Raw genomic sequence first — 27,107 nt, forward strand, 5'->3', positions numbered from 1 at the left:
AAAAATATGCATATAAATCTAACCAGTGAATAACCCCAGAATATATTTTGTAATTCTCCTGATGGCAAATCAGGCAACATACCAACCCAACCACAAAACACAATGTCTGTGGGCCTCACTCTCTACAACTTTCTTTATGAATAAAGAGAACAACTGAGCTGTATACAATATAAAAAATATATATTTAATATATATTATTTCAAAAATACAACATTCTATACATTATTTTTTAATTATATAAATGAATACAAAACACTATATTGTAAACCATACAATAATCAAGTCAAAATGTATAATACTATTAAAATAATGGTCACACTTTACAATAAGTTACCGTGATTCCTCATGAATTAATATATGAATACCACAGGATAAACACATTAATATGTCATGTCCTTCATCTGCATTCTTATGTTAATCACATGTATAACAGGGTTAGGGTTAGGATACGTGTGGGTTCATGTGCTCAACAACAGAACTCAGAAGATGGTCATGACGTATTGATGTTTAAATCCTATGGTATTCATGGATTAATTAATGAGGAATTATGATACCTTATTGTAAAGTGTTACCGAAATAATACTAATACAAAATACTATAAAACAGTATCATGGCTTGGTATTAAATTATATGTTAGTTTACAAAATACAAATGTTATGAATACATACACCTATGTAATGATATAAAATTAGAATAATTTTCCTAATCTGTAGTTATGTGTAGTGTTCTCTTGCCATCAGTACTAATGTATTATCATCTATAAACATGGGCAGCAGTGTGGAGGAGTGGTGAGGGCTCTGGAGTCGTGACTCCTCAGTAAAAGGTTTTGGGTTTAGTCCCAGACTCTGCTGCTGTTCCCTTGAGCAAGGTACTGTACCTAGATTGTGCCAGTAAAAACACAGCTGTATAAATGGATATTTGTATGTCAAAATAATGTGATATTTTGTAACATAGATACCCTGGACAAGGGCGTCTGCTAAGAAACATCTAAACAATAACAGTGGTGTTTCTCTATAGCCATTAATAAACAACATCTTGTTTACTTAAATAAATGCATTCTTGGCAGGATTGAACTAGTATGTGCATTCAACTAGTAGCACTGGTTTATCATCAAAAGTCAGTTTTGATTCAAATGTTTTAAAATAAAACTGAGGCTTACCTCTCACGTTAGAGTGGGATTCAGGTCAAAGGTCATGTGAAACCTTAGAAACTACTTTTTATTATGCATTTGTGCTGCAAATGTTTATAAGAGCTTATAATATAATAGCTTTTCCAAAATAAAATGTTACTGTTTATTATTTAAACAGCAGAGTGCTCAACTATCTTTCTTGAAATGTGATTATGCCCCACTGCCATAATGAAAGTTAGTTCACCTGAATCTGACTTACATTGCATTACAATTAATTATATTTTGCCAAACACAAGACACCCATGCTTTTGTATCATCTGAGAAACTCCCTGCATTGTTCAATGCGCTCATTTCTGGGGTCAATCTGCGCTCAACAAAGTTCCTAGTAGGCAAGTCTAACAAGGCCAAGGTCAACCAAAGAGACAACTGATACAGTGTATTTTTAACAACGAGTAGGTAATACAGGCAAGTATCACTCCCATGAAATAAAGTTACAGTTATGTAAGGCTCTCGTAGGTATGTCATAGTTTCATGAGAATAAATCAATGTAATCCATCCAAGTGCATAGCAGAGGACTTCAGTCTTTGAGGTGCGAATAGCCTGCAGCGATATACAGGAGGTGTGACACATAGATGACATTACTGTTTCACAGCTTTAGCAACTACTTTCCCAATTGTTTAGCCAAACAGAAACAACAGGATGTTTCACTGCTGCAGAATGCAGGAAGGTCACCTCCAAACCCCACCCAACCACCCACTGTGCCTTAGAGGCCAAGACTCCAGCACCAGCTTGTCTTCTCTACATCACTCCTATCTTGCTATCAAAATTCCTTATGTGATACATGGTTTTAGTAATTCAGTGGTGAACTATGAGCTCCTGGGGCTTGGACTTGTGTTTCTTTAGAATAGAATAGCCCTGACATGCAATTTCAACTCATTTTAATTAATTTCATATATATAGAAATATGTAGCACTTCACAACTGGGTTAAGAGAGCAAAGTAAATATCTAGTTTACCTTTCATTTGTATAGATAGATAGATACATAATGTAAAACATTGTATTTAAGTGACAGTTTCAATTTCATTTCAATTACAAAGGATAAATAAATACAGTTAGGTCCATAAATATTTGGACAGTGACACAATTGTCATCATTTTGGCTCTGTAGCCACTACAATGGATTTGAAAGGAAAAATCAAAGCATACCACCTAATCTGTGAAGCATGTTATGACAATTGTGTCACTGTCCAAATATTTATGGACCTAACTGTGTATATAAAATAATAATAATTATACCCTCATGTGGTGTAGAAAATGGATGGATGGATGGAATTACACCCTCATATACTGTAATATATACATGCAGTACATTTTCCCACAGGTTAATGTTTAATTAAAGGCTCATCCCAGTGGACCATACTCTTGTTTCTGAAGACAACCAATTGGATACTGTTTGGTTTGTATGTTACATCTCCCATAAGTGATGTATCATGAACCCCTGTGACACAATTGTGAGGAGACAAAATGTTAATTTACAAAGCAGGCTTCTATTAGAAACTTATGCTCTACATAATATGTAAAGAAACATAACAGTATGTCTCTTGTGCCAGCTTTTGCGGGTCACAGTCTGCTGTGGTTAGAGACTCATGCTTGTCACTAATTTGCATACAATAACAAATGACAGGCACGGATTCATTTGGACAAGTGTCTTGCTTAACATTTTCTCCCAAGGTATTTGGCCACAGTCACAGTTCCCATATTCACTGGGTGAAGCTCATCCTCACATTAAGTTTAAAAGTATAATCACATATTTATCCATCTAGTTACATGTGTCTTTTTCTTATCAGAAATACAAGACAGACAAACAAAGCAAAGCCATACCTTTAAGCAGTAGAACAACAGAATATTATATATTTAGAAACCAATGATTATAGTACAATCACAATAAATTAATCCATTGTAATGGGAGTAAAACTTAAATCCAGACAGTGTAATCCTAACAGAGCACACCCTTCCAAATTCGAGCAATTCCCTCACCTGACCTATATGAGCACAGACAGAGAAACATATTACAAATTCTCTTTCCCAATTGGCTTTGCATTTCTTCACAGCATGTTATGTTTTTAAACCTACCGTAACATCAACTGTAGTCTATAACAGTTCAGTTCACTGTAACTGTAGAGACACTATTTAATGATGTTTAGTTTGGATTTAAAATTGTCCTTCCAAAGAACTGTTGATATAAAGCCCTGTGAGCTGAAGAAAGAGGCAAAATGTGATTTTTAGATAAACCTCCAGTGAACACTAACACCAACAGTGTAGATGCTGGCGTGCACTGCGGAACATGCTGTTACAAGATTAGGTAAGAGCAGTCCACAACCTGCACTACGAAAGGAAACTTGCTAACATGTTGCATATTGTGTACTTAAATTGTGTCCAGTACAGCACAGAGATGCGTTTGATGGCATTCGTTTCCTTTAGTTTTCCCTGAGATTGATTCCTGTGCAGTGAGCACATCCAGCCTCTCGTTCTGAGTGTCACCGTCCCAAAACACCAAACAGGTTTGCAATCCAGATTGCAAATCTGCAGCTTTTTTTTTATTTTTATAAAGCAAACATGTCTTCAACATTTAATGACACTAAGAGAAATAGAAAGTGTTCATTTTTCTGTGGGTTGCCCGACACGTTTTTGTCAAAGGGAAATCTGTTATGAGTAAGCTGTGTGTGTGTATGTTTTTATATGTAATTAATAGGTATGAAAGATTACTGTGGATCCTCAGGGACTCAGGTCTAGCGCACTGTCAGGTCTGCAAACTCCAGTTGCAATTAACAAACTAATTGTGAATCAAAGCCCAACTTTACATGGGTTATAGTATGCATTTTCATGGATACCGCAAACCCCCAACACACAAAAACACACACACTCATTACAAGATCATAAGAGCTTATTATAGATAGAATTCCATTAATACCATGTTTTACTACACATTTATTCTGTATTTTAACTTAAAAAGTGAAATCCTGATGTAATTTGTCAATGGCTTAGTACTGCCTGGGAATGCTGCTCCGTAATTTGCAGACTTTGATCAATCGAATAATTTCTTAAAAATGCCTCATACAGAACACATCATCCATGTTATTATGAAACACTGTGTTCCTTGCCACACTTCAAGTGATTCATTCTGCCCTGATAAAACAACCTTATAAAGTCATAATCTACATGATAAAACATTTATAAAGCATATACTGTAGTTGCTGCTTAATGTGTTATTAAATGACTTTACTGTGTGTACAATTGTGTAAACCACATATAATCAGGCATAAAAGCTCAGAGTGTCTGAAGGGAATAAATGAGGCATTCAGAGAAGTCTCTCATCACTGCCTGGGGCAAGGGAAGGCTCTCCAGGGTGGGGCGATGTGACGTTTGAATATCTGTGTCCTGTGTTGATGGACCTTTGCCTTGATTTTGCCAGTAGAACTTCTCAAAGGACATGCAAACAAAACAGAGAAACCAATGGAGTGACCGACAAAATGTAAACACTTTAACCCAGCTTGTCTTCTCTAGACTGAATCAGTGTTCAACAAACCCTAAAAAGGAATAATGGATAAATAATAGTTCAATGTACAATATCTATTAAACTAAATAAATAGCATAAGTTTGTGATTAAATGATAACTAGCTGGTGTCAGAACATGGCTTGTTTGATGTAGGGTTTCATTACATTGTGTATTTTACATTGTGTGTAGTGCCCCCCCCCCTTCCTATTTAGATATAAAGAAAGCAGAAAGTTGATTAATGATGACTGCATTTGAAAAACTCATAAAAATTCATGGAGATTTTCCAAACACCAACTTCTCAGTGTAAGTGTTGAGTGACTGTACAATGCATTCCTTGCAACATGCCATTTTCAATAGACTGTGACTCTAAAGTCACACAGGAATGACAAGAATGACAAATATCAATAACCTTTCAAGATAACATAATATTTAACCTGAACAGGTAATAAACTAAGACACTTGGAATGAAACATTGAACCTTGGTCTTTCCCTATAGATTACAGTGCTGAGACTTAGACACGCTTACTAGGGAGAAAGAAAAGGTTGGAAGAGCTAACAGTGGAAAACACAATATATTTTTTTTTGGGGGGGGGGGCTTGTTAAAACCACCCTCTCTGAAAACTGCTATATCCACTAAAGTGAAGTACACCTACAGACATAGTAAATGAATACATAGTGACACACACTGTCTATACTGTCAAAGACAACTGGAGAAATTATGACCTAAACTGACAACTCAGTGAGAAACAGGAATGTGCAGAATTGAGCTAAAATATGGTAGGAAGAATGCTGAGCTTGTGCCTATTCACAAAACAGTACCGGTTAACGCAACACAAAGGCGCTAGTAAGGTTTAATAAATAGTATAACAATTCATCTTTGGTTTTTCAATAATAATACAAATGCAGTAGCAGAAGTAACAAAACAGTAGTAACACCACCAACAATATGAATCATGATCATATTTCTGTTAAACAAAAATAAAGTGAACAAATCATGACATTAACTAATTTAGTCAATTCAATCTAACTAGGAAAAAGTGCCTTGGCATTGCATAGCACCGTTTATAAGTTACTCCTTCCAAAGTGCCTGGCTTTCCCCCCAGAAAAGCTCAGTGCCATGCATTGCCTGCAAGGCTTGATGCCATCACCTCCGCCCGGCCCCCGCCCGTCTTGTCACGTATGGAGATGCACGGTGTTGCACAGGTGTGTGTCCTGGTGTGGACGCCGCCCACAGTCTCATGTCATGCTGGCTGCTGGTAGCAAGATCCTCAGTGAAGCTGCGGGGCTGAGAGGCTGACACTGCAAGAGCAGGTATGTGCGACATTACGGTCATGTGTACCTGCTGTGTGCGTGGCGCGGAATTCATCTGTCCCTTAATTGAGTCTTGTATTGGACGCGACGCAACTGCGTAATTGATTTAGTGAGACTGTGCACCCTATATATAAGTATATGTGTATGTATATAACGTGTTTATGTCTTTCAGTCGGGTGACGGATGCTCAACACATGTCTGAAATGTATCCGACTGTGACCCGGCTGACTTCTCGATTTGTTGTTTTTATATTCCCGACAAACGTCACTTCTGGATATAAAGAAACGGGACGCAGCTTTTGATCTTGTGCTGCGCTTATAGAAGTGCATTCGTCTGGAAGTCACGCATGCTTTACACGTGTATATTACTTTCCAGTGTTTTATTCGGGATATTGTGAACTTTTGTGTTTGTTTCCTGTGTGTTTACTCTAGCTTCATTGACTGTTGATCGTAAGACAACCCAGTTATTTGCCAGGTTTAAGGTAAAGCGTTCAGAGATCCTGCTGATGTATTGATTTAAAGTAGTGTATTCGTCATGGGTGACTGACAGGTGGCTTTCATTTTATGTTTGATAATATATGAGGGTCTTCATAAGCAGTGGTGGTTCATGTAGTATATTTAAATGCAGCAATTTAAATGATAATGTGGTTGAGCTGCCCCCACTGGACATACCTCTTTTCATGATGATATTGTCAGTTGGCTTAACAAGCTCGACCACTGGACGGTCTTGAGCATTTCCCAGACCTCTGAACATCTCTGGCAGCACAGAGTGTATTGTGCCATAATGCATTTAATAAAGATACACTTACTGTTGGCATAGGACTTATTGGCATGGGACATTCTTCTTTTTAACAGATTGTGACAGAGTTTGACAGCCTGTGGTGTACTTTGGTGAAAACTAACATCACTAGTATTAGGTTACACAAGCCAAGTTTATTTTAAATAGTGTGTTTCTCCTAAAGTCTTTAATTCTCAATTAATCTTTTCTTTCAACCAAGAGTTAGAATAAACTCAACAAACCTGCTGGACTTGAGCAAGTAGTTCTCCACCTGCTCCTAAAGGTGGCATGCTGCAGTGACTGTGACTAAGCTATAATGTAACTTAACCTGCAATGACACTACAAGAAGAAATCATTTTTTCTCCTTGATCTTTATGTTAATTTAATGAAGATTACAAAATAAGTAACCCCACCAAGAAAGATTAACTGTCATTGGAAAAGGAAAACAGGACCGGCCTTTTGGCCTTGCAGGACGTCCTGAGGTGGGTCTGAGAGACGACAGGGAATCCAAGCGGGGGCTCTGACCTCACATGCTATTCTGTATATACAGTAAACATATGTACATAATATATACAAATAATAATCTGCAACAGGGTGCAAGTGTGCAATTTGCAATTGGTAGGTAGGGCAAAGTTTAGGCAAAGTTTAGGTTTGGTCCAGGCTTTAGACTACGGCACAGTATTTGTTATTCAGTGCATTCTATTGTTTGGTTTATTTTTAGTTCTTGTGAAACATCCATAATAGATTAGAAAAGTTGTTTTTATCTTCCAACCTGCAGGAACATGGGAGGCAACCACATAAGTTTTCTATCACTGCCCTGAAAACTAGTCTTAATCCCACGTGTTAACCTCACACCTACAGTTCTAATTGCCCTCTACTTATGTTGTGTCTAAGGCACCTCCCAGTGTGCATTAGTCCCCTGTCGAGATACAGTGCATTTATCGTGTCCTTAGTGGGGTTTAAACTGATGATTCCAGAATTGTCACAGCATCCAACAAAATATATTTGAAAGAATTGTGTGTGTTTATATTTAAATTTGTAGTTCTACAGAACCCAGAAAAATAAGATGCACTGCTTTGTGGAATGGGTTTCCTAGTGATGTTTTAAAATATGCATTCATATTGTTTGCACAGTTTGTAAATTGTGAAATGCAGCAGTAAACATTCCTAACAACATAATTTGGCAGTGGAAAGGATGTCTGCTATGTGAAGATCTGAGAATGTGATGACTGTAGACTGACAAAAACATGTCAACAACATTGTCTTAATTTTAGAATTAATCAATGAAAAAAATGCTTTATAGATGTGTATATGAGGGAGCTTGTAATATCATAAAGCTTGTACCTCTCGAACATACACATTTATTTATTATGTGGCACAGGTCTCCCCACTGCAGACTTCTGGGGAATCTAGTCCCCTTCAAACTATTCAATTTTAGATATGTATAAAATATTAAAATCTCAATAAGCCGGACACATTGCAAGAAGAACATATCAAAGATGGATAAAGGAAGCTATTAAATGGATACCAAAGACATGAAAAAAGATCTAGAAGATGACCACATAAAAGATGGGAAGATGAAATGATCAACTTTTGCAGGTGTGACATGGGAAAGAGAAACTCCCTCTTGAAATCTGCTAGGCAGGCATCTTTTTCTTCCATTAAACATGGTCAGTAGATTATGTTAACTGAGCCCAGGATTGTGTGTCCTAATTGGGCTGCCTAGACTCTCAGGATTCCTGATTAATAGCAGTGAAAAAGGATAAATGCTCTTCCTTTTTTTCCTTTCTCATACTGGGCATTCCCTGAGCCATTCCTTGTGGTTCCCCAGACAAGTGTTTTCTTAGAAAGTGAATTGAAGAGACCTTGCATTTATATGGCTCCACTTACACATATTATAATGTACCAATAAGCCAAGTGAGCCACTGAGCACCTGCTTCAGATTATTTTGAACACCACTTAACATATTGTTTCTTACCATTAACATTTTGAAGAGCTTCAAATTGTTAAAAAAATGTACATGTACAAGGCACTCCTGTGTGCCAGAATTCTCTGCTCTAAATGCTATGCAACAAATAATGAAAAAAACAATTGTTAAAAAGTGGGAATGGTCAAGACACACAAGTGCTGTGAGAGAGGAGTGCGGACATGTTATATGTACACAGTTTGTGTTGTTCTTTTCTCATTGTGGCACAAAGCCTTACATTACATGACAAGACAGGGACGGGTGAGGAGAGAGGAGAAGCCTTTTGTTTCTTACGATAACAGAGAGTAAAGGACTATAATTTGAAAGCAATGTGTTGTAACTATGAGAATGAAAAAAAAATATACGTATACATGTCTCTCTATCCATCTATCTCCATCTATCTGTTTACCTACCTACCTATCTAAATAGGTGTAATGTCTCAGTATTTGTTTTCTCGTTTTTTGGATTATGGACATGACCTTTAATGTGAAGCAATGAGAACTTTTATCATATTTTGAAATACCAATGTTTTCAATTTGCTATGTTCAGTAGAATTGTTACACTGTACCAGTGGGGGGGGGGGTGGAGAGAGAGAATAAGGAAGTTGTAGTAGCACAATCTACAAAATACTACGTGTCTGAAAAAGACTCTTTTATTTTTCACACTTACAATAATAATTTAAAAACAAATGACTACCTTTTTGTTTCAATTAGTGCCTTTGGAGATGTAAAGTATTTGAAGCAGCTATAGTCTAAGATACCGTGAACATTACTGTTCATAAAACAACATGCCAGAGAAGCCTTATGTCAAACTTTCTGATATAGAATTGCTATGCTATGTTCTGACGGAAGCATTTACACCATAAACATACCTGAACAACAGAGCCGACTATTTCTTTTTGTAGCCTGTGTAGCTGGGAAACCAGTAATTACTGTCAGTCCCACTAACCAGGGCTGGAACAGCCTAGTTTAAAATGAATAGCTCACACAACATATTTCTAAACTTTCTAGACACAAAAAGAAGAATCCAGAGGGACACTGAACAACTGAGGTATTTTAAAAATTAAGGTGTAGACTAGGCAGGCGTTTTCAGGTAATGACAGCTGAAACAGCTACGCCCCAAGACAAGAACTCATCTGGCTCTAATACTGTCCATTCCAGTTTGTCCAGCCCCTCCCTGTCTGATCTAGAAACGTGTGAGACCCTGAGGTGTGGTGTCATCTCAACAACCTCTGCTCCAGCTTTACACTTTAATGGGTTAAACCAAGACGACTGGATAGAAGTGTGCTGATTGGGGTGATTATAGTTATGCACTGCAGATTTAACAGCTGGTTATTGAATTAGTTGTGTTTAAAGGAGCTGGGAAACCTGAAAGTACATTGTATGTATTTGTGTTTTTCTTAGCGGAAAGAAAAGGTTTTAATTGACCTAATACTATGTTCTCTTATGCAAATGCATATTTTCAAAACTCCTCAGTTTGAGTTTAATTGGAGCATTTAGGAATATTTGGGGCTCAACCTGAGAGCAAAGACATAGAGCCACACATGCAACATCAGTAATGTGAACCACCAGTTGCCGTTTTTTGGTACTTACTGATAGTCTGCAGTGCTTCCCAGTGAGGTGAATGTACTGTTAGGGAAAGCTAGGGGGGAAATGCCATTTAGTATATATTTTTCTCTTTCTATCCACACAACTCAAAGCATTACTGGTAATTCCCGTTGAGTGAGGCTTTCCAGATCAGTAAAAATGCAAACAAACAAAGTTTTAACAGTATGAAGATAAAAGGGCTGCATGTTGCTAGATGCAGAAGAATACCTTATTAATTGTTATGTTCTTGACTAGCTTGAACCTGATAAACCCAGGCTCTCCTCCTCTTGCACTGAAAGGATTAATTGGATGGGCACCTACCCAGTTTCCCTTCAGTGTTCAGGTTCATGTTACACTAAAGGCTAACTGAAATTACTGTTTTGCATTATTGAAATGGCTGTGTAGGGTTTATAATGTGATGTCATTGATGGTTTCTAATTCAGTTCTTTAAACCATCAACACCTATTCATACAAAAAGTTAAAGTATTTATAGGGATATTGGACATGAGCAAACAAGTAACTGTAATTGTTTGTGATGTCAGAGTGTAACAAATTCCCTCAATTTTAATGCAATGTCATTCGTCATGCAGAACGTCCTTGGAAATCTTGCGACTGAAACACTACAGTTAACCACACCATATTTTACGTTTTACAGGAATGACTTTCGATTGCAATATGAACATAGACATGCATTGATTTTCTTGCCAGTTATCATTCCAAAGCAGATTAAACAGAGATAGGCTGGGCTCAGTGTGTAGTTCAGTGTAGTTCAGTGTGTTACATGAACTCCAGGGTCAAAACATCGTCCGTTGTATATTTCATATGGACATCAGTTGGTCAAAATGCTGTCGGATGACTTATCCGCTCGCTATGAGGTGAAGAGACATGATAATACTCTAGTAGTATACTCTGTAGTAACATAAACATACAAATCTTAAGGATAATACAGCTCGTGTTTTGTATAGTCTTTGCCAACACTAAACCCTACTATGAGCCACTCACCATTGCCTTTGCAAGAAGCCTAATGTTGTGTTGGCTGGAGTTGCCTAGAAGATGTCAGGTTGATTCTTATATCTAGTTATCTATTTTGTTTAAGATCTGTGATTTGTATTTCATGTTTTATTTTTACTCTCACATATGAATTGCTTAAATGGAAATTTAATCTGCATGCTTAAAAGCATGGACAAGAACAAGAGATTGATTTGTGTCTGTCTTACATAATGGTATTGAACATGTTGTATTATTTGTTGTGTAGCACAAGATGCACAAACATCTTTCACAAAAGCTTTGCAGCTCAGTAACATATTTAGCAAAGGAAAATTGGTAATCTTCAGTGGTTTACTTTAGGTGCTACTGTTTGTTAGTGGAAGGAGATGCAACTAGTTTTATATTATTTAGACCTTGTGATAGCAACTTGAAAAGCTCAGATTGAGATCCAATTGAAGCAAGGCATTGGCTCTAAGGAAAGTTTAAACTGAACCCCACCCTTTTAGGGTTCGTATTTAATCTGTCAATCTTGTTCATCTTGAAAAATATATAAAAAAAAAGAAAAATGGATTAGTCTAGACACATTACTCATCAGATCAGTGTACTCGCATAATCCAATATTTTAAATAGTCTTTTCACATATTGTTACATAACAAAAATCATTAAATGTGTGCCTGGAGCAGTTGTGGTACAGCATGTTCCTCATAAGTCAAATTATAAGCTTTCTAAACAGGTGTCTGAACTTGTGTGATTTGCAGGACGATTTAATCAACAGTTTCGACTTTTGCTTTGAGTAGGACTGAAAATCTGACTCCTTTATCTTATCGTTTGTTTACGGTTAGAGAACTTCTTTGTTGCTCGGTTGTTCTGGAAGTCCTAATAATTCCACAAGGAGGTTTGGTTCAATAATATACCTGCATTTACAAATGCACAATAGTGGACTGTTATGAGCACTAATGCGTTTTACCTTCTGCCTCAAGTAATGTTTTACTTTTAAATATTAAATGTGATGTTTATTACTTAATGAAATTCACATTTTGAACATTTCTATTGGACATATACATCACTGCATGTTTGCATATTAGATTGGATCTCTAACTCTGTGGATCACCATAAAACACTGTAAATATAAATACATTCCATGCCAGTAAATAACAATAGAAAACTATGTAGAATAACTTACACTTCATCCATCATGCAGTCTGATAATACAGGTAATTGAAATTGTTTGTGAACTGTTTATCCATTAACTGCTAACAAATGGGTGTTCTAATGGAGGGACAAGATGGATATCGTTCATTTGTACATCTCACGTTTCTTTGGTAATTATCATGTCTTGGCTAGCACAGATCGCGTCTTTATACCCTGTGCTCATGAGATTAGAATGACCAGCTTTGCTACAACACCAGCCATGTACAACAGAGAAAATAGCCTTCTCCATCCTGAAAAATCAACGAGGACATTATTTAATAGTGTTCTTTTATCCAGGTTGGGCATGTGTGGTTTAAATGGGGATGCCGGGGCACAGAAGTCATGGATTAATCGAGCTTGGGGAGGTTGTGAAATGCCACGGAGTTGACTCATGATTACAGAATATAAAACATACCTGAAGAATATGAATGAACATACCTCATTATAATGATAATAATAATGGCAATGACTGGTTTCTAGAATTGAATGCTGTATATGATGGTTCCCATTTATTTCTACTCCAGTCCAGTGAAGCATCATCTAGTGCTCTTCTGTAAACTGCAGACAGTAGATGACAAACATCTAAAAACACATAAAGGTACAAAGAATGTAGATTTTTTTTGAGTGGCAGCAGTGTGTATAAAAACACAACCACAGCGAAAGTGGTACTGCAGTGCTGCAATTAGTACATATTTCTTAACAGGAATCTCTATATTCGTGCCTGTTGAGAGTTATCCTGTACTAATTCATCATAATTGTCAAGATTTCAGAAGTTGACCCGGTGCCATTTTAAGTGGCATATGGACCTGTTGGTTGAGGAGGGATAGTACTCTTAAACCAGTGTGTTTTTGTGCAATAGGTTAAGGAGAACTAGATGTTGTGGTGTATCAGATTCTGTCCTTTTGTCCTACATGTAAAATATTGAGTTGATTGGTTGGCAGATTGTAGCAAGGAGGTGTGGTTACCTTTCAACTGGATCATGTTTTAATTGTCTTTTTATTTTCAAATTAAAATTCTCTGAGCACAGTTCTTATAATCTGATTACTCATGGAAGATGAAAGCATCCAGAAATCATAACTTCTTGAAGAGGTGTGGAAGGTCGTTTTGACACTTGCTTTAGGGAGTTTTCAGTAGGAGTGTCCAATTTGCTCACCATTTCTTTGAATATATATTTCTGTGCCAAAAGAAGAAAACAAAATAAACCCTTCCAGAAACTGACTTCATTCATCAAGTAGTTTGTGCACATGTCCTTGGGCAAAATGTTCCTTAATCTGTTCCTTTCAGTAACTAGCTGTAGCCTGCCTGCCTAAAAAATCCAAGCATGTGGTTAAAGTCCAACTTGCAGTCATTACTCTATACTGTAATTGTCTCTCTTTTGTGAAAAAGCAACCATGCTTTGAGGTACACTGAAACAAGACACTTGTTAAAGTTACCATTGAGTTAATGATTTCTCTGCAATCTCTATCTCACTAACTAGTAATGCTAATCCATTCTTCCCATGAGTAAAGTCTGATGTACCTGAGTCTCAATTTAAATACATGTTGATAATAATATTTATCAGACGCCCTTATCCAAATATATTGGTGGTGATTGTAAAAACATGTACATTTAATTCTACTCAAACTACAGTGTCTTAATATTCCCGACATCAGCAATGTATCTGTAATTTTGCCTATTTTAGTTTAATCAACAAGGACTTTATTTTCATACTAGGTTATTCCTCACCCTTGTGGGCATGTATTAAACTGGTTTAAAGCATTTAAGCACAATTCTTTACCTAATTGAAGACATACTTAAACATTGGAGAGGCAGATTCAACTGATAATTTAAAACTTAAAATTTAAAATTTAACTAAATGCAAAGTGAGTTAACGGAAGAAAAACCTACATCAAATCAATATTTGGTGTGACCACCCTTTGCCTTCAAAACAGTATCAATTCTTCTAGGTACACTTGCACACAGTTTTTGAAGGAACTCAGCAGGTAGGTCGGCCCAAACATCTTGGAGAACTAACCACAGTTCTTCTGTGGATTTAGGCAGCCTCAGTTGCTTCTCTCTCTTCATGTAATCCCAGACAGACTCGATGATGTTGAGATCAGGGCTCTGTGGGGGCCATACCATCACTTCCAGGACTCCTTGTTCTTCTTTATGCTGAAGAAGTCGTTGAAGTCATTCTTAATTACTTCCGCTGTATGTTTGGAGTCGTTGTCATGCTGCAGAATAAATCTGGGGCCAATCAGATGCCTACCTGATGGTATTGCATGATGGATAAGTATCTGCCTGTATTTCTCAGCATTGAGGAGACCATTCATTCTGATCAAATCCCCAACTTCATTTGCTGAAATGCAGCTCTAAATTTGCAAGGAAGCTCCACCATGCTTCACTGTTGCCTGCAGACACTCATTCGTGTACCGCTCTCCAGCCCTTTCGGCAAACAAACTGCCTTCTGCTGCAGCCAAATATCTCACATTTTGACTCTTCAGTCCAGAGCACCTGCTGCCATTTTTCTGCACCCCAGTTCCTGTGTTTTTATGCATAGATGAGTCGCTTGGCCTTATTGCGGCAAAAAAGCCATAATTCCGACGTGGCAAGTCTTCCATGAAGGCCACTTCTGACCAGACTTCTCTGGACAGTAGATGGGTGTACCAGGGTCCCACTGTTTTCTGCCAATTCTGAGCTGATGGCACTGCTGGACATCTTCCGATTGTGAAGGGAAGTAAGCATGATGTGTCTTTCATCTGCTGCAGTAAGTTTCCTTGGCCGGCCACTGCATCAACGTTGCCCATTTCTTTGTGCTTCTTCAAAAGAGCTTGGACAGCACATCTGGAAACCCCCGTCTGCCTTGAAATTTCTGCCTGGGAGAGACCTTGCTGATGCAGTATAACTACCTTGTGTCTTGTTGCTGTGCTCAGTCTTGCCATGGTGTCTGACTTTTGACGGTAAACTTCATGATTGTGTTTCAACCTACATATTGAATTGATGATCATTAGCACCTGTTTGGTATAATTGTTTAATCATACAACTGACTATATTCCTACAAAATCTCAGACTTTGTGCAAGTGTACCTAGAAGAATTGATGCTGTTTTGAAGGCAAAGGGTGGTCACACCAGATATTGATTTGGTTTAGATTTTTCTTCTGTTCACTCACTTTGCATTTAGTTAATTGATAAATATAATAGCATTCTTACTTTACAGCATTTTTTCACACCTGCCTAACACTTTTGCACAGTACTGTATGTTTGTAATTGATACATTCATTTGAGACTATAACTCCAAAAATTATGTTTTATACAATTAATCACGACAGCTGGCAGTGGCGGCTGGAATCTACTTAAAACAGGTTTCAGGTAAAATGTGCATATCAGTTGGTGCAGTAGTTAAGGAACAGTGCTGTGAACCCAGTGATCTGAGTTTGATTCCCAATTATTGTTATTTTCTTGTGTAGATTTTTTTTTTTTTGTAATATAATTTCCTGGAGTTAATCAGTATCAGAGTAGAAAGAACAATTGATAATACAGTGCTTACATATGGAGAGTTCGTTCTTCTGACAAATCTGTGTATTCATTTATTTTTTATAATTAATGTTATAATGATCCACTATAACTGGATATGAATGAGTGAATTTGCCTTGCTCTGTCTGATTTACTAGTTCATGTTCCCTGAACCGTGTTATTGAAACACAATTCTAATTGGGAGAATCTAAAATCCTTATTAATCGCCTTCTAATTGTTCATTCTACTCTGATAACTCCAGGAAATTATATTTTGAAAAACATCCACACATATGAAAATAACCCCTTTACTGGTACTGTATCAGAACTGTACTAGTAAACACTTAGAGGGAAAAGTGAAGACAAACGGATGCCCCTTTAAAGGTGTTTGAGTCGGATCTCAGGATTAGTAATGTTTACTGAAATGTACTTTTGGAAGGCCCAAGGGGAAAATCCAGGAAGGGGTGTGTTGATGACAGAGTGTGGAGGTGTTGAAACACATTTATATGATGTCTAACTAGTTCCTTTACTTTCATTCTCCCAAGAAAAATGTATCGACTTCTCAGGGGTGTTAAGCTAACTGTACAAAAGTGCAAGGTGTTCCCCACCCTTCATGGAAAAAGACACACCCAACGGGAGCCATTTTCACATTCTCAGTCAGAAAAAACTTTCCCCTTTCACACCCTTTTTTGGTAATTTCCACACATTCTAATGCCTTCCTGCAATTAAGGTGTAGAAAACGTAATCATTATATACACATATAAACAAACAAACAAAACAAACAAAAAACATCCTGCCAAAAGAAACAAAAGATATATATTTGTTCTTTAAAATAATAATTACATTTTAAACTGCTACCGACGACCTTGTGCTAACAGAATGCAAATACCAAATGTTGTTTCAAAGCGCTGCTCTTTTCTTTCCCAAGGCTACACTCATGTGATTATTATTTGGAGTACCTCTTGCCATAACTCGAGGGTGACCAGAAAAACTGGTTATTAATTATAATTGTTCTTTCAACATTGTGCACTGGATTTTATTTCCATTTTGGATTGTCTTTTATTTGGGAGAGCTCTTCTGAAAAGACTTGTGACAGATTATCACACAGAAAATCAGGTAAAGATAAATCACATTCACCTTGTGTTAAATTAAGCAGCCAGTAAAATGCTTGTTATCTTAACTGTTAACTCCTTACTGTCTTTGAGATGCAATTCTGTACTTGATTTAGTATTTTGAAAGGCAGTCATGCATTTTAGTCTTAATAGATCAGTGAATTGTTTCACGGTGTGGAAAACAATTGGCAACAGGTGTTCTCATTCGAATTGCTACAGTAAATGCACAGGAGTTGGAGATCTCTCATTTAAGTATACACTCCTCCAAAGCATTTGCCAGTCATAAAAATATTACCATTAAATCTTGGGCATAGAAAATACTTTTTAAAGAGAAATAAGTGGCTTGAATTCGACTGCATTTGAAATCAACAGGTAAAAGAGTCAATGTCAATCGTATAGCAATCCTCAGACTGATATTCTATAATTATGCAAGTTGCTGTGGTTCTATGGTTGTAGTGTGCAAAACCCATTAGCAAGGCTCTGTATTTTAGGGGCTCACCTATACCATCTGCCCAGTCTGCCCAAAATATTGTTTGTTTAAAAAGCCCTTTTGTAGATTTTATTGTAACAGATTTGCTTTTGCGTGTTTTGACAATGTTTTGATAATTTAAGTTTTAAGAAAATTTGGAGTGGCTTACACATGCTATATTTTCTTCTGTAGTTTTACTGCGCAAGTGCACTGCATGCCCTGAAGCCCAATATTGTAAATTAGTTAATGAAAAGGAACGCCAACCTTCTACTGTTAAAATCAGAAACGATGGACAACCTTTACAGTCTGTTAATGTTTAGTCTGCTCTTATAGCTTTTCTTCAGTATGTAGTAAAATACAGAGTTGCTGATGTGTGCGTGTGTACGCTACACTGGAATACATTTACTCACGAGTAGAAGCTGTTAATCACTCTTTTAGTTTTGGTTGTCCTTTGTGTAACATGAAGACAGAATGGTTACTGTATGTAGTGGCTGTCCTTGTGCTGTCCTTGGCTTTGTATTATCTTGTCTGCATTTTTGTAAACAATGCTGTTGTACTCATGCAGTTCCTTTATCTTCAGGTCTCCAGTCTTGTATACAGTTGGGTTGTGTAGTTTTGTGCTCCTACAGTATGCACCAACTATGTCTTTCTATTTCCAAAGCTTGGCTCCCATTTCCCTATATGCCTAACCTAAGCTGGACAGAACTAAGTAAAATTTGTTTGAGTATAATTGTGTGTGCTTTCTTTTTGTTTGTTTGTTTGTTTGTTTGTTTGTTTTATGCATTGATCATGATCAAGCTATAAATAGCAGTCTGCATATAAAGCATTCCAATAGAGCTGGCCCATTGTTTGGCAGCTAAAAGTTTGTTTGTGGTGTTAAGTATGTCTCATTGTTTCTTTGGCTGTTGCTTAAGTTATTGTTGTCTCTTCCAAAAGAAAAAAAATAACTGACGTACTACACAGCTGAAGTCTGTATACTATAACACAACTCTGTTGGTTACTGCCAAAAGTACTTAGCATGTGCATGATGGATCTAAACTAACATTGGCATAGAGGATCTCTGTTCTTGTCCTGACTTGCCATTTAGGCATACCCTACTCCCTTTCTCTACCTTATATCTTTGTTGTTCTTAAGATCTCCATCCCTCACACATGGGAGGCATGGTAACTTATTAGCCAAATGTGCATGCATGCAGTGACCCTGTGTAGTCATTATATTCAGATGCCAGCATGCTTGTAGATGGACTAGCAGAATTTGTAAACACCCCTCAGGCAATTGAAAAGGAATTGCTGTTGGTGGAGGTAAAATCTGCGACTGTTCATGTTCAATTCAGAGGCCTATGCCAGTGTAAGTAATTTTCAGTATTTGGAAACCGTTTTATATCACCTCAGCACTATCACTGTCTAATTTTGGAATGTTTTTTTTTTGTTGTTGTTGTAAATGAATCTATTCTAGGACATCAAAGGTTACATAATAGGAGTAAGGTATTGATAAATAATACAAAGTTGAGGAAATATGTATTTGTAAAATGTTTTTTCCAAATTAAAATTTCTGACTGACTCTCACTTTGAATGTGCTTACCGACTAGAAAGCTAAACCATTCAAATGTACATTTACAAAAAGATACACACATTTTTAAATATATACAATGAAGTTGTTACAACAGTTTTTGCTGACTGGGTGAACTTTTAATTTTAAACAATATATAGTTTAAACAAATACACAGAAAACATAACAGTACAGGACTTTATTTTGAATCTGCAGTACATGTGTGCAAATCACAAAGTTCAGACAGTTGCAAGAGATCTGAACTGATGGAACTGTCAATGAATGACACCTCTATAGCACCTCATTTGTTTTGTTTTGTGTAATATGGCTATACTATACATTAAACCCTGTATAGTATGCAACTATGTTCCGTTTCTTATAAACCTCAGATTTTAATGTAAGCTTATTCATAATTATTTAAAACTAAAACTTTACTCTAATGAATGAATCTTCATCTTTTAATTGTGAACCCGTGGAATTTGATTCCCATTCTTTGGTGAGAAATGGGAAAAGGAATTTTGTAATCTGTTCCACATATAAAGTTTATCTATTCTCTGAAGGCTGCCGCAGACTGCACAAACAGTCCCCGTTGAAGCCAGCGCTTAACCTTAGGATTGGCAATGAAATATAGACAACATTGTACAATTACCCTGTTGTTATTTTCTTCTACATTCAATCCAGAAAACACTAACGAAGGGGACAGCCTTTCAGGATGCTTTCAGGGAGTATTCAGGGAATAACAATTAGCTCGCGCAAAACAGGAGCCCAGTCAATGAGAATGAATAATGCAGATACAGTAAGTATTTCCAGGACACCTGTTGAAATCAATTACATTTTTTGATCAGATTTTGCAAAATCTGTTAATCATCAGTAGCCCTGCAAAGAAAATTGTTTTATTGCGTCCAAATCTTACTAAATCAGTATGTGTGTGATCAGTGTTGCAAGTGATTTGCGCATTTTGAAAATTATGGAGATTTCAATAACAAATGATTTTAATCTTTATTATTTACAGATTTGTGACATCCTGATATATTTTTAATGCCTACTAATCTAATCTGTATTGCATTGCATTTGTGTTGGATAACCTTAAAACAAAAAGGGTTTAGTTTTCATTTATATTAAATTATGTTTGTACTGTAATAAAATGTCATGACTGATATGTGGAGAGTTGCTATGGATTCATCAGGTTTGAGTCTTTGAATAAATAAATAGAAAGTCTTGGATGTGTATTTATTTCTCTAGAATTGTATTAAGTTAATGGAGAGATTTAAATATTTCCAAATGTGGGCAATGGCAGAGAATAAATGTTACATTCCCGTTATTCAGACAAAAGTCATACGTCATCTCAGATTTTGTTTTGACTCGCATGGATTTCTCTCATGGGTGGAGTTTTCTTGGAAGATGCACTAATCATCCCCACCACCAGTATCCTAAAGGAATCTGCTTAATCTGCTCTTAAGAAGCTTGTTTAACTGTTCAGGTTTTATGGTGCCTTTTATGAAGGCATGTCACTTCTCAGCTGGAGATGGTTTCCATAGTATCTAAAGAAACAATGCAGTGATGCAACAGATTTGTTCACCAATGTTTAAGATAATTATTTAAAGTAAGGTTATATGAAATACAGTTGCACAATGCTTGTACTTCTGGATATATTTCATACATTGACTTTATTTGGATAATCGGCAGAGTTTTTTTTTATACTATAATTAGTTCATATGGAATTTTAAGAACTCCATCACAAAATTTTGCAAGAATTCGTCTTTTCATAGCATAACAGTGCCTAAAACAGATGGGGAAATAACAACTAGACCTTTCCCCCCTTCCTGAAATACTCCCAAATTGAAAACTGCATTTCAAATTAATTAATGCTGATGAGATTGCTGATTTGACTAAAGGCACAGGATAAACTAGTCTTTCCCCTTTCAGGAGAGTGAGCTTAAAGGCAAATCATGATGGTTTTTCCTTTGTGTGTGTTACACAATTAAGTACATATCTCAAATCAAAATAACCCTTTGATGTTTTGACCTCATATATTCAATGCCAAGTTTAAAACATTATTAATGGACACTGCTTGTGGTTAAATGTTTGAGATGGTACTGGTAGCTTATAAGTTACTGAATGTTTTGTTCTCGGTTGGCTTGGTAACTAGGATAATATACTGTCCAAAACAAAGGTTGTGCTCTTCATAGCTATTCAAACAGGCAATTAAGTCGCTTTTGTATTGACAGTGTAAGAATAGTATGGTTGCTTGTTGCTTCTATGCAGATCTGTTAAACCCATTAACTTATTAAAGGGGTTTATTGTATTCTGCAAGAAAACACTACTGTGGATTGAATTTGTATTTGTTGAATACTGTAGCAGATATGTATCTTTGATGGCTTTACTAATTCACCGATGGCTGTGAAAAATAAAAGGGGTCTACATTTTGAGGAAGACAAAAATCTGTATAGTTCATGTCCAGATCAGTTATTTTTATTTGCTGCAAAGCAGCTGCTAGGCCTAACCTCTGCCTTGATTGAATTCATGACCTGTTCCCGTAGCCCCCTGGGATGGTCAATGATGTTCCCCTCTCACTGCTAAATCTGAAAGAGCTGCTGGAGAAGAAGGTGGAGATCTTTCAAAAGACTGTATCCAAAGAGGAGCAGGTAATATACTCATAGTATATATATAGTATATAGTAATATATAGTGTTTCTAACTGGGCAAAGTTTAAGAACTATTGAGAAACATTAAACAAAATAATTGTACAGCCTATTTTTTCTGGTTTTGCCTAGAATTCATACATTTAATATGTTTGTACTACATTGCTCCTAATTACACCTCAGTTAGCAGGTTAATTGATAGACGGAGCCTCTCCTACACCCACCCCTGTCTCGCCCTGTCCCCCACTCCAACATCTGTAGAGAGGGTGAATCCTTTAGGTTCTAGCTATGTCAAATATTCTTAAAGAATGACAGGTGTGGATTTCTCTCCCATCCTGCAACGTACTTGAGATATAAGCACTCAAAATAGGACTTGCCTCAAGGAGTGTTCCTGGGAGTACTTTTGTCTGGCAGGCCGATATCTTTGCCCTATGGAAACCACCTAAGATATGTGCTTTGTAATCTTTTTTAATTGAGTTAAGGCTCTGTAAACCTCGTGCACAGTGTGGGGAATCACGTCATGACTGCAATGCTGTTCCCCTTTTAGCAGATCATTGCTGGTAATGACAGTACAGAGCAATTTTGTCTGTCAATACTGGGATATAAAACCAATGACGTGCAATTTTAATTAATCACATGCTTTAATGTTGATCTGGTAATTATGTATAATGGAATAGTGTGTTGAATCCCTGCTCTTTCTTGCTGAGCTTTAACCTTCATATTACAGAGAAAATATAGCTTCTGAAAGATATCTCAGAAATTAACAAAAGAGAAATGCACAAGGAAGCAAACTGTGATTCGGATCCTAGTGAGATGCGTCTTTACTTCCCTTGTGAACTGCATCTCTTTCAGTTCTGAAAAGTCCATACTTGTTAAGAGTTAGTTCAATATCTGTTGCTTCAAAAAGGCAAACCTTTTCATTGAATTATCATACTTCTGCAGAGACAAACAGTATTGTTCTGTTTGCTAACATGCTCTAAAATTTGAGAAACTACCTATTTGTAACAGTTAAACAAGAGATCAGTGTATAGCTTCTCCTTTCCAGTACAGCAATACAATGGGTAATAAAATGGAATTGGTTTACATTAGTGTAAACCACCATTTGTTCAAATTACAATCCAAGAATTCTCTCAGGTCTTTCATACGTAGAGCATTACTTTATATTTCATTATTGGATTCAGAATAATCACATTTAAGGATGATCACAAACTGCTGCATACACATAGTAAGCAGAGATAATTGTGCACCCCTCAAAAGCAATGTTTTTGTGGAATGTTATTTTCCTCTATAAAGTAAGGAATATTTCATTATGCAATTGCACTTTGTTCTACAGAATGCTCTACTATGTGCACATAATCATGCAATAGGATTATGCATCAGCAAAGCAATGTTTTGTTATGTATGTGATGATATAAAGGGAAATAAGTATTTGACCCCTTCGACTTAGTACTTGGTGGCAAAACCCTTGTTGGCAATCACAGAGGTCAGACGTTTCTTGTAGTTGGCCACCAGGTTTGCACACATCTCAGGATGGATTTTGTCCCACTCCTCTTTGCAGATCCTCTCCAAGTCATTAAGGTTGCGAGGCTGACGTTTGGCAACTCGAACCTTCAGCTCCCTCCACAGATTTTCTATGGGATTAAGGTCTGGAGACTGGCTAGGCCACTCCAGGACCTTAATGTGCTTCTTCTTGAGCCACTCCTTTGTTGCATTGGCTGTGTGTTTTGGATCATTGTCATGCTGGAATACCCATCCACGACCCATTTTCAATGCCCTGGCTGAGGGAAGGAGCTTCTCACCCAAGATTTGACAGTACATGGCCCCGTCCATCATCCCTTTGATGCGGTGCAGTTGTCCTGTCCCTTTAGCAGAAAAACACCCCCAAAGCATAATGTTTCCACCTCCATGTTTGATGGTGGGGATGGTGTTCTTGGGGTCATTCCTCCTCCGCCAAACACGGCGAGTTGAGTTGATGCCAAAGAGCTTGATTTTGGTCTCATCTGACCACAACACTTTCACCAATTTCTCCTCTGAATCATTCAGATGTTCAGTGGCAAACTTCAGATGGGCCTGTACATGTGCTTTCTTGAGCAGGAGGACCTTGCGGGCGCTGCAGGATTTCAGTCCTTCACGGCGTAATGTGTTACCAATTGTTTTCTTGGTGACTATGGTCCCAGCTGCCTTGAGATCATTAACAAGATCCTCCCGTGTAGTTCTGGGCTGATTCCTCACCGTTCTCATGATCATTGAAACTCCACGAGGTGAGATCTTTCATGGAGCCCCAGACCGAGGGAGACTGACAGTTATTTTGTGTTTCTTCCATTTGCGAATAATCGCACCAACTGTTGAATGATGTTATTGCTGATCAGCTCATCCCAGTCCTTGTCTGGCCACCCTTACTTGTTCATAGTACTGATCAGACTTCTGATCAGACATTTTTACAAATTGCGTTTTTGTGCTCTTGACTACTCGCCTGCAGCAAAGAAACAAGCAGCAGGGTGTAACAGTTGCATAAGACGTAATACACGTTATTGACCAAAGACAAGTTACACATTGAAAATAAAATTTAACATTGTTTCGTAATTTACCCAACAGTAAGTCCACCAGGTCCAAATCTCTCCTTCAGGATGAGATGCATTTATGGGATGTGACCATGTTAATGGTATTTTATTATCACATATTTTCCATCTATGCTCCATAGGGTTCATGTTTGGGTTCTGCGAGTCCTCCCACATAAACTGAATCACATTTTTTCACTTCGAGGCAGTTTTGAAGGTGTGGCAGATGGCAGCCTCTACCATCAATTTACATGTTCCAAGAGAAGGTGTCACTCCATGAATACCAAACCAATCTTGGCAGTATTCCAGAAATAAGAACTGCCATACAATATTAAATAACACAACAATAACTTTTTCTTTGAAATCCAAGCTCCGCCATAGTTTGACCTCGACCTTAAATGGAAGCATATTTTCATGTGTAATGGCTTTTCGAAGGGGAGAGTGAAAGAAAGGAGCTTATCTTTGAATATAAAATGGCTCGAAGTCCTAGAAAGAAAAGTCCATCAATGACAGATTAAGCACATTGGGGATTAGGTCCATTTTTATGGGTCATGTTTGATAGATGTAATGACATGAGTATTCATTTTCTCAATGATGATCCTTTAATAAAAGGGATGATTGTTTCTTTCATCATTTGTGCCCACACAAATGATTTAAGTACAATCAGGATTTATTGGATCTTGCTGAGACACGTTCCTGTTTATCAACAGAAAGCTGAAGCAAAGCCAGAAGCCATCTTCAGCAAACTCGGATGTCTGCAAAAGTACATTGTCCAAAGTCGAGAGTTTTCCATACATTTCAGAGACCTAAATAGGGAGACCGAGCAGGAAGTCATTCGAGTAGGCCAACGGTAAGTACATATTTATTTCAGCTTGAATGAGTTTTGAGGAGACCTTGAAAGCTTATGGAAACTTGAACATTGTTCACAATTATGTTTAAATGCATCAACAAAGTAGCAGATGGAGGTGAAGCTGGTAATGTATATGTAGCCGGTGGGGTCGGAGATCCCCCGATCAGGATTTGATACCTGCCACACACACGCTCCTCCGTACTGCAGCAGCTCCACCCAGTAGAATCATAAACGGTCTATGCCAAAAGACTGTGTCTCCCAACTTATCTTGGGAAAAAGATCCTATATTAAAGGCTATTAATTTATTAACATAGACTGCTCTCTTTTATAATACAATACCATTTTTATTTTTGTTAACTAATCAAGAGCTGGACACTTCTCTCTGTCAAACAAAAGATACCATGATCTATCTATGATAATATATATGATAAATTCCTTAGTTTATAAATACTCTAAACAGATAGTCAATTTACAAAACTGATGGTCCTGCATTCTAGCTTGTTATAACAATATAATAGGCAGTATTTTAATGTATACATTACAATTGTGCAGGAAAAAATTGCAAAGTTAATATAGCATATTATAGGTGAACTGTATTCACTTGGATTTAAATTGCATAACATTCGATTAATTAACTAAATGACTGACAGATTGACTCCAATTGTGGGATCTTCCCATAACAGGTGTGACTCATGAGATATATTGTATTTTTTCAGGCAGGAATTCCTTCACTTAAAAACAAGAAAGTTAGGCATATTGAAGATTAACATCTTTGGCTTTATTTCTTTAGGAAAAATAGGGCGGCAAATTCCAAGTTGAAATGATATTATTTGTTTTGACCTTTTTTTTGTTTATTTTTGTTTTGCTTTCTTAGTTTACTTGCACCCCTGAAAGGTATTTGCATCTTCAAAGTTACTTGGAAAGGGTTTAAATGAAGACAAGTTTAGACAGCACAGTTTAAAATCTCCCTCCAAGGGTGTGTCAGACACTGCTGGTAAACCACTAAACACATCTTCTTGACAATGGGAATGTTCACTTCCCTGCATCACTATTGCAGCTACATCTCATATCCTTTCACTTTGGCTGACTAATTTAGCTTTGCCTCTCCCCTTTTTCCACTGAGTGAGCATGTTCACAAGTTTTGAGAAAATGGTGAAAAAAAAGAAAAGAAAAACACACACTGCCAGGAATTAACAATGCATACTTCCATGTGGGAAGGCTTTCTAGTATATTATGCTTCTCATTTCAATCTCAAATCATCTGATATTGGGCAGGTTGTGATCAGCAAAGTTCAGGTAAGGGAGAAAACACAACAACGTTCTCCACTGCCTTTCGTAAGGCATACTTTCTGTGTTTCAAGACCACACAAGTCCCCTTGTCAATCCCCTTATCCCGTATGAATAAATAAATGAACTGCGCTTACTTTTAGTTTGGGTAATGGAAACTTGTCTTGGCAAGGTTGAAATTAAATAAACATATTGGACTGAATACAATAGAATAAGCTTCTCACTGCTGTGTGTGAATGCCGAACTCATCTGTATGTAATGCTCATGACTACATTGGTGTGTTACAAGCTCAGAGCAACTTTATTTGAATGTCAGGTGGGACTGCTGAGATGTACAGAAAGTTGTTAAATTGAAACTGCTGCTTTGCAGTTTCCCAAGCCCAATACACTGTATAGACTTAATAAACATTCCCCCTATCTTCATCTTGACTGACAGCTAATTGATGTGCTTAGTGCTATGGTTTAGGGTGGTTCACCATTAGAAAGTAGGTTGTTAGGTTGGTAATTGGAAATAGTTATTTTTTAATCCTCAAAACTAAACAAACCACATAGAATTATATTCATGGACTACTTCCCATTATTCCAACTTTACCACATGAAATATTGGACCAAAATCCAAGAGAAATATTTAAACTTTCTATAGACACTCTGTC

General features: G+C 37.1%; 1 protein-coding gene across 6 annotated transcripts in view; it reads left to right on the forward strand.

The window, feature by feature from the left end:
• Positions 1-5,913: 5,913 nt before the first annotated feature.
• The window catches only part of LOC136754807 (myosin heavy chain, embryonic smooth muscle isoform), a 45,164-nt gene continuing 23,970 nt past the window's right edge, over positions 5,914-27,107 (forward strand). The window contains exons 1-3 of one of the 6 annotated variants that reach the window (XM_066710947.1): positions 5,937-5,994; positions 21,661-21,765; positions 25,030-25,169. In XM_066710947.1, the coding sequence (XP_066567044.1) occupies positions 21,670-21,765; positions 25,030-25,169 (236 nt within the window). In that variant the 5' untranslated portion in view covers positions 5,937-5,994; positions 21,661-21,669. Of the gene's footprint in view, positions 5,995-16,984; positions 17,108-19,784; positions 19,917-21,660; positions 21,766-25,029; positions 25,170-27,107 lie in introns of those variants that run through there. The other 5 variants (XM_066710946.1, XM_066710951.1, XM_066710949.1 and 2 more) reach the window with 5 other exon arrangements.

Source organism: Amia ocellicauda, chromosome 8 (assembly GCF_036373705.1).
Source record: "Amia ocellicauda isolate fAmiCal2 chromosome 8, fAmiCal2.hap1, whole genome shotgun sequence".
NCBI lineage: Eukaryota > Metazoa > Chordata > Actinopteri > Amiiformes > Amiidae > Amia > Amia ocellicauda.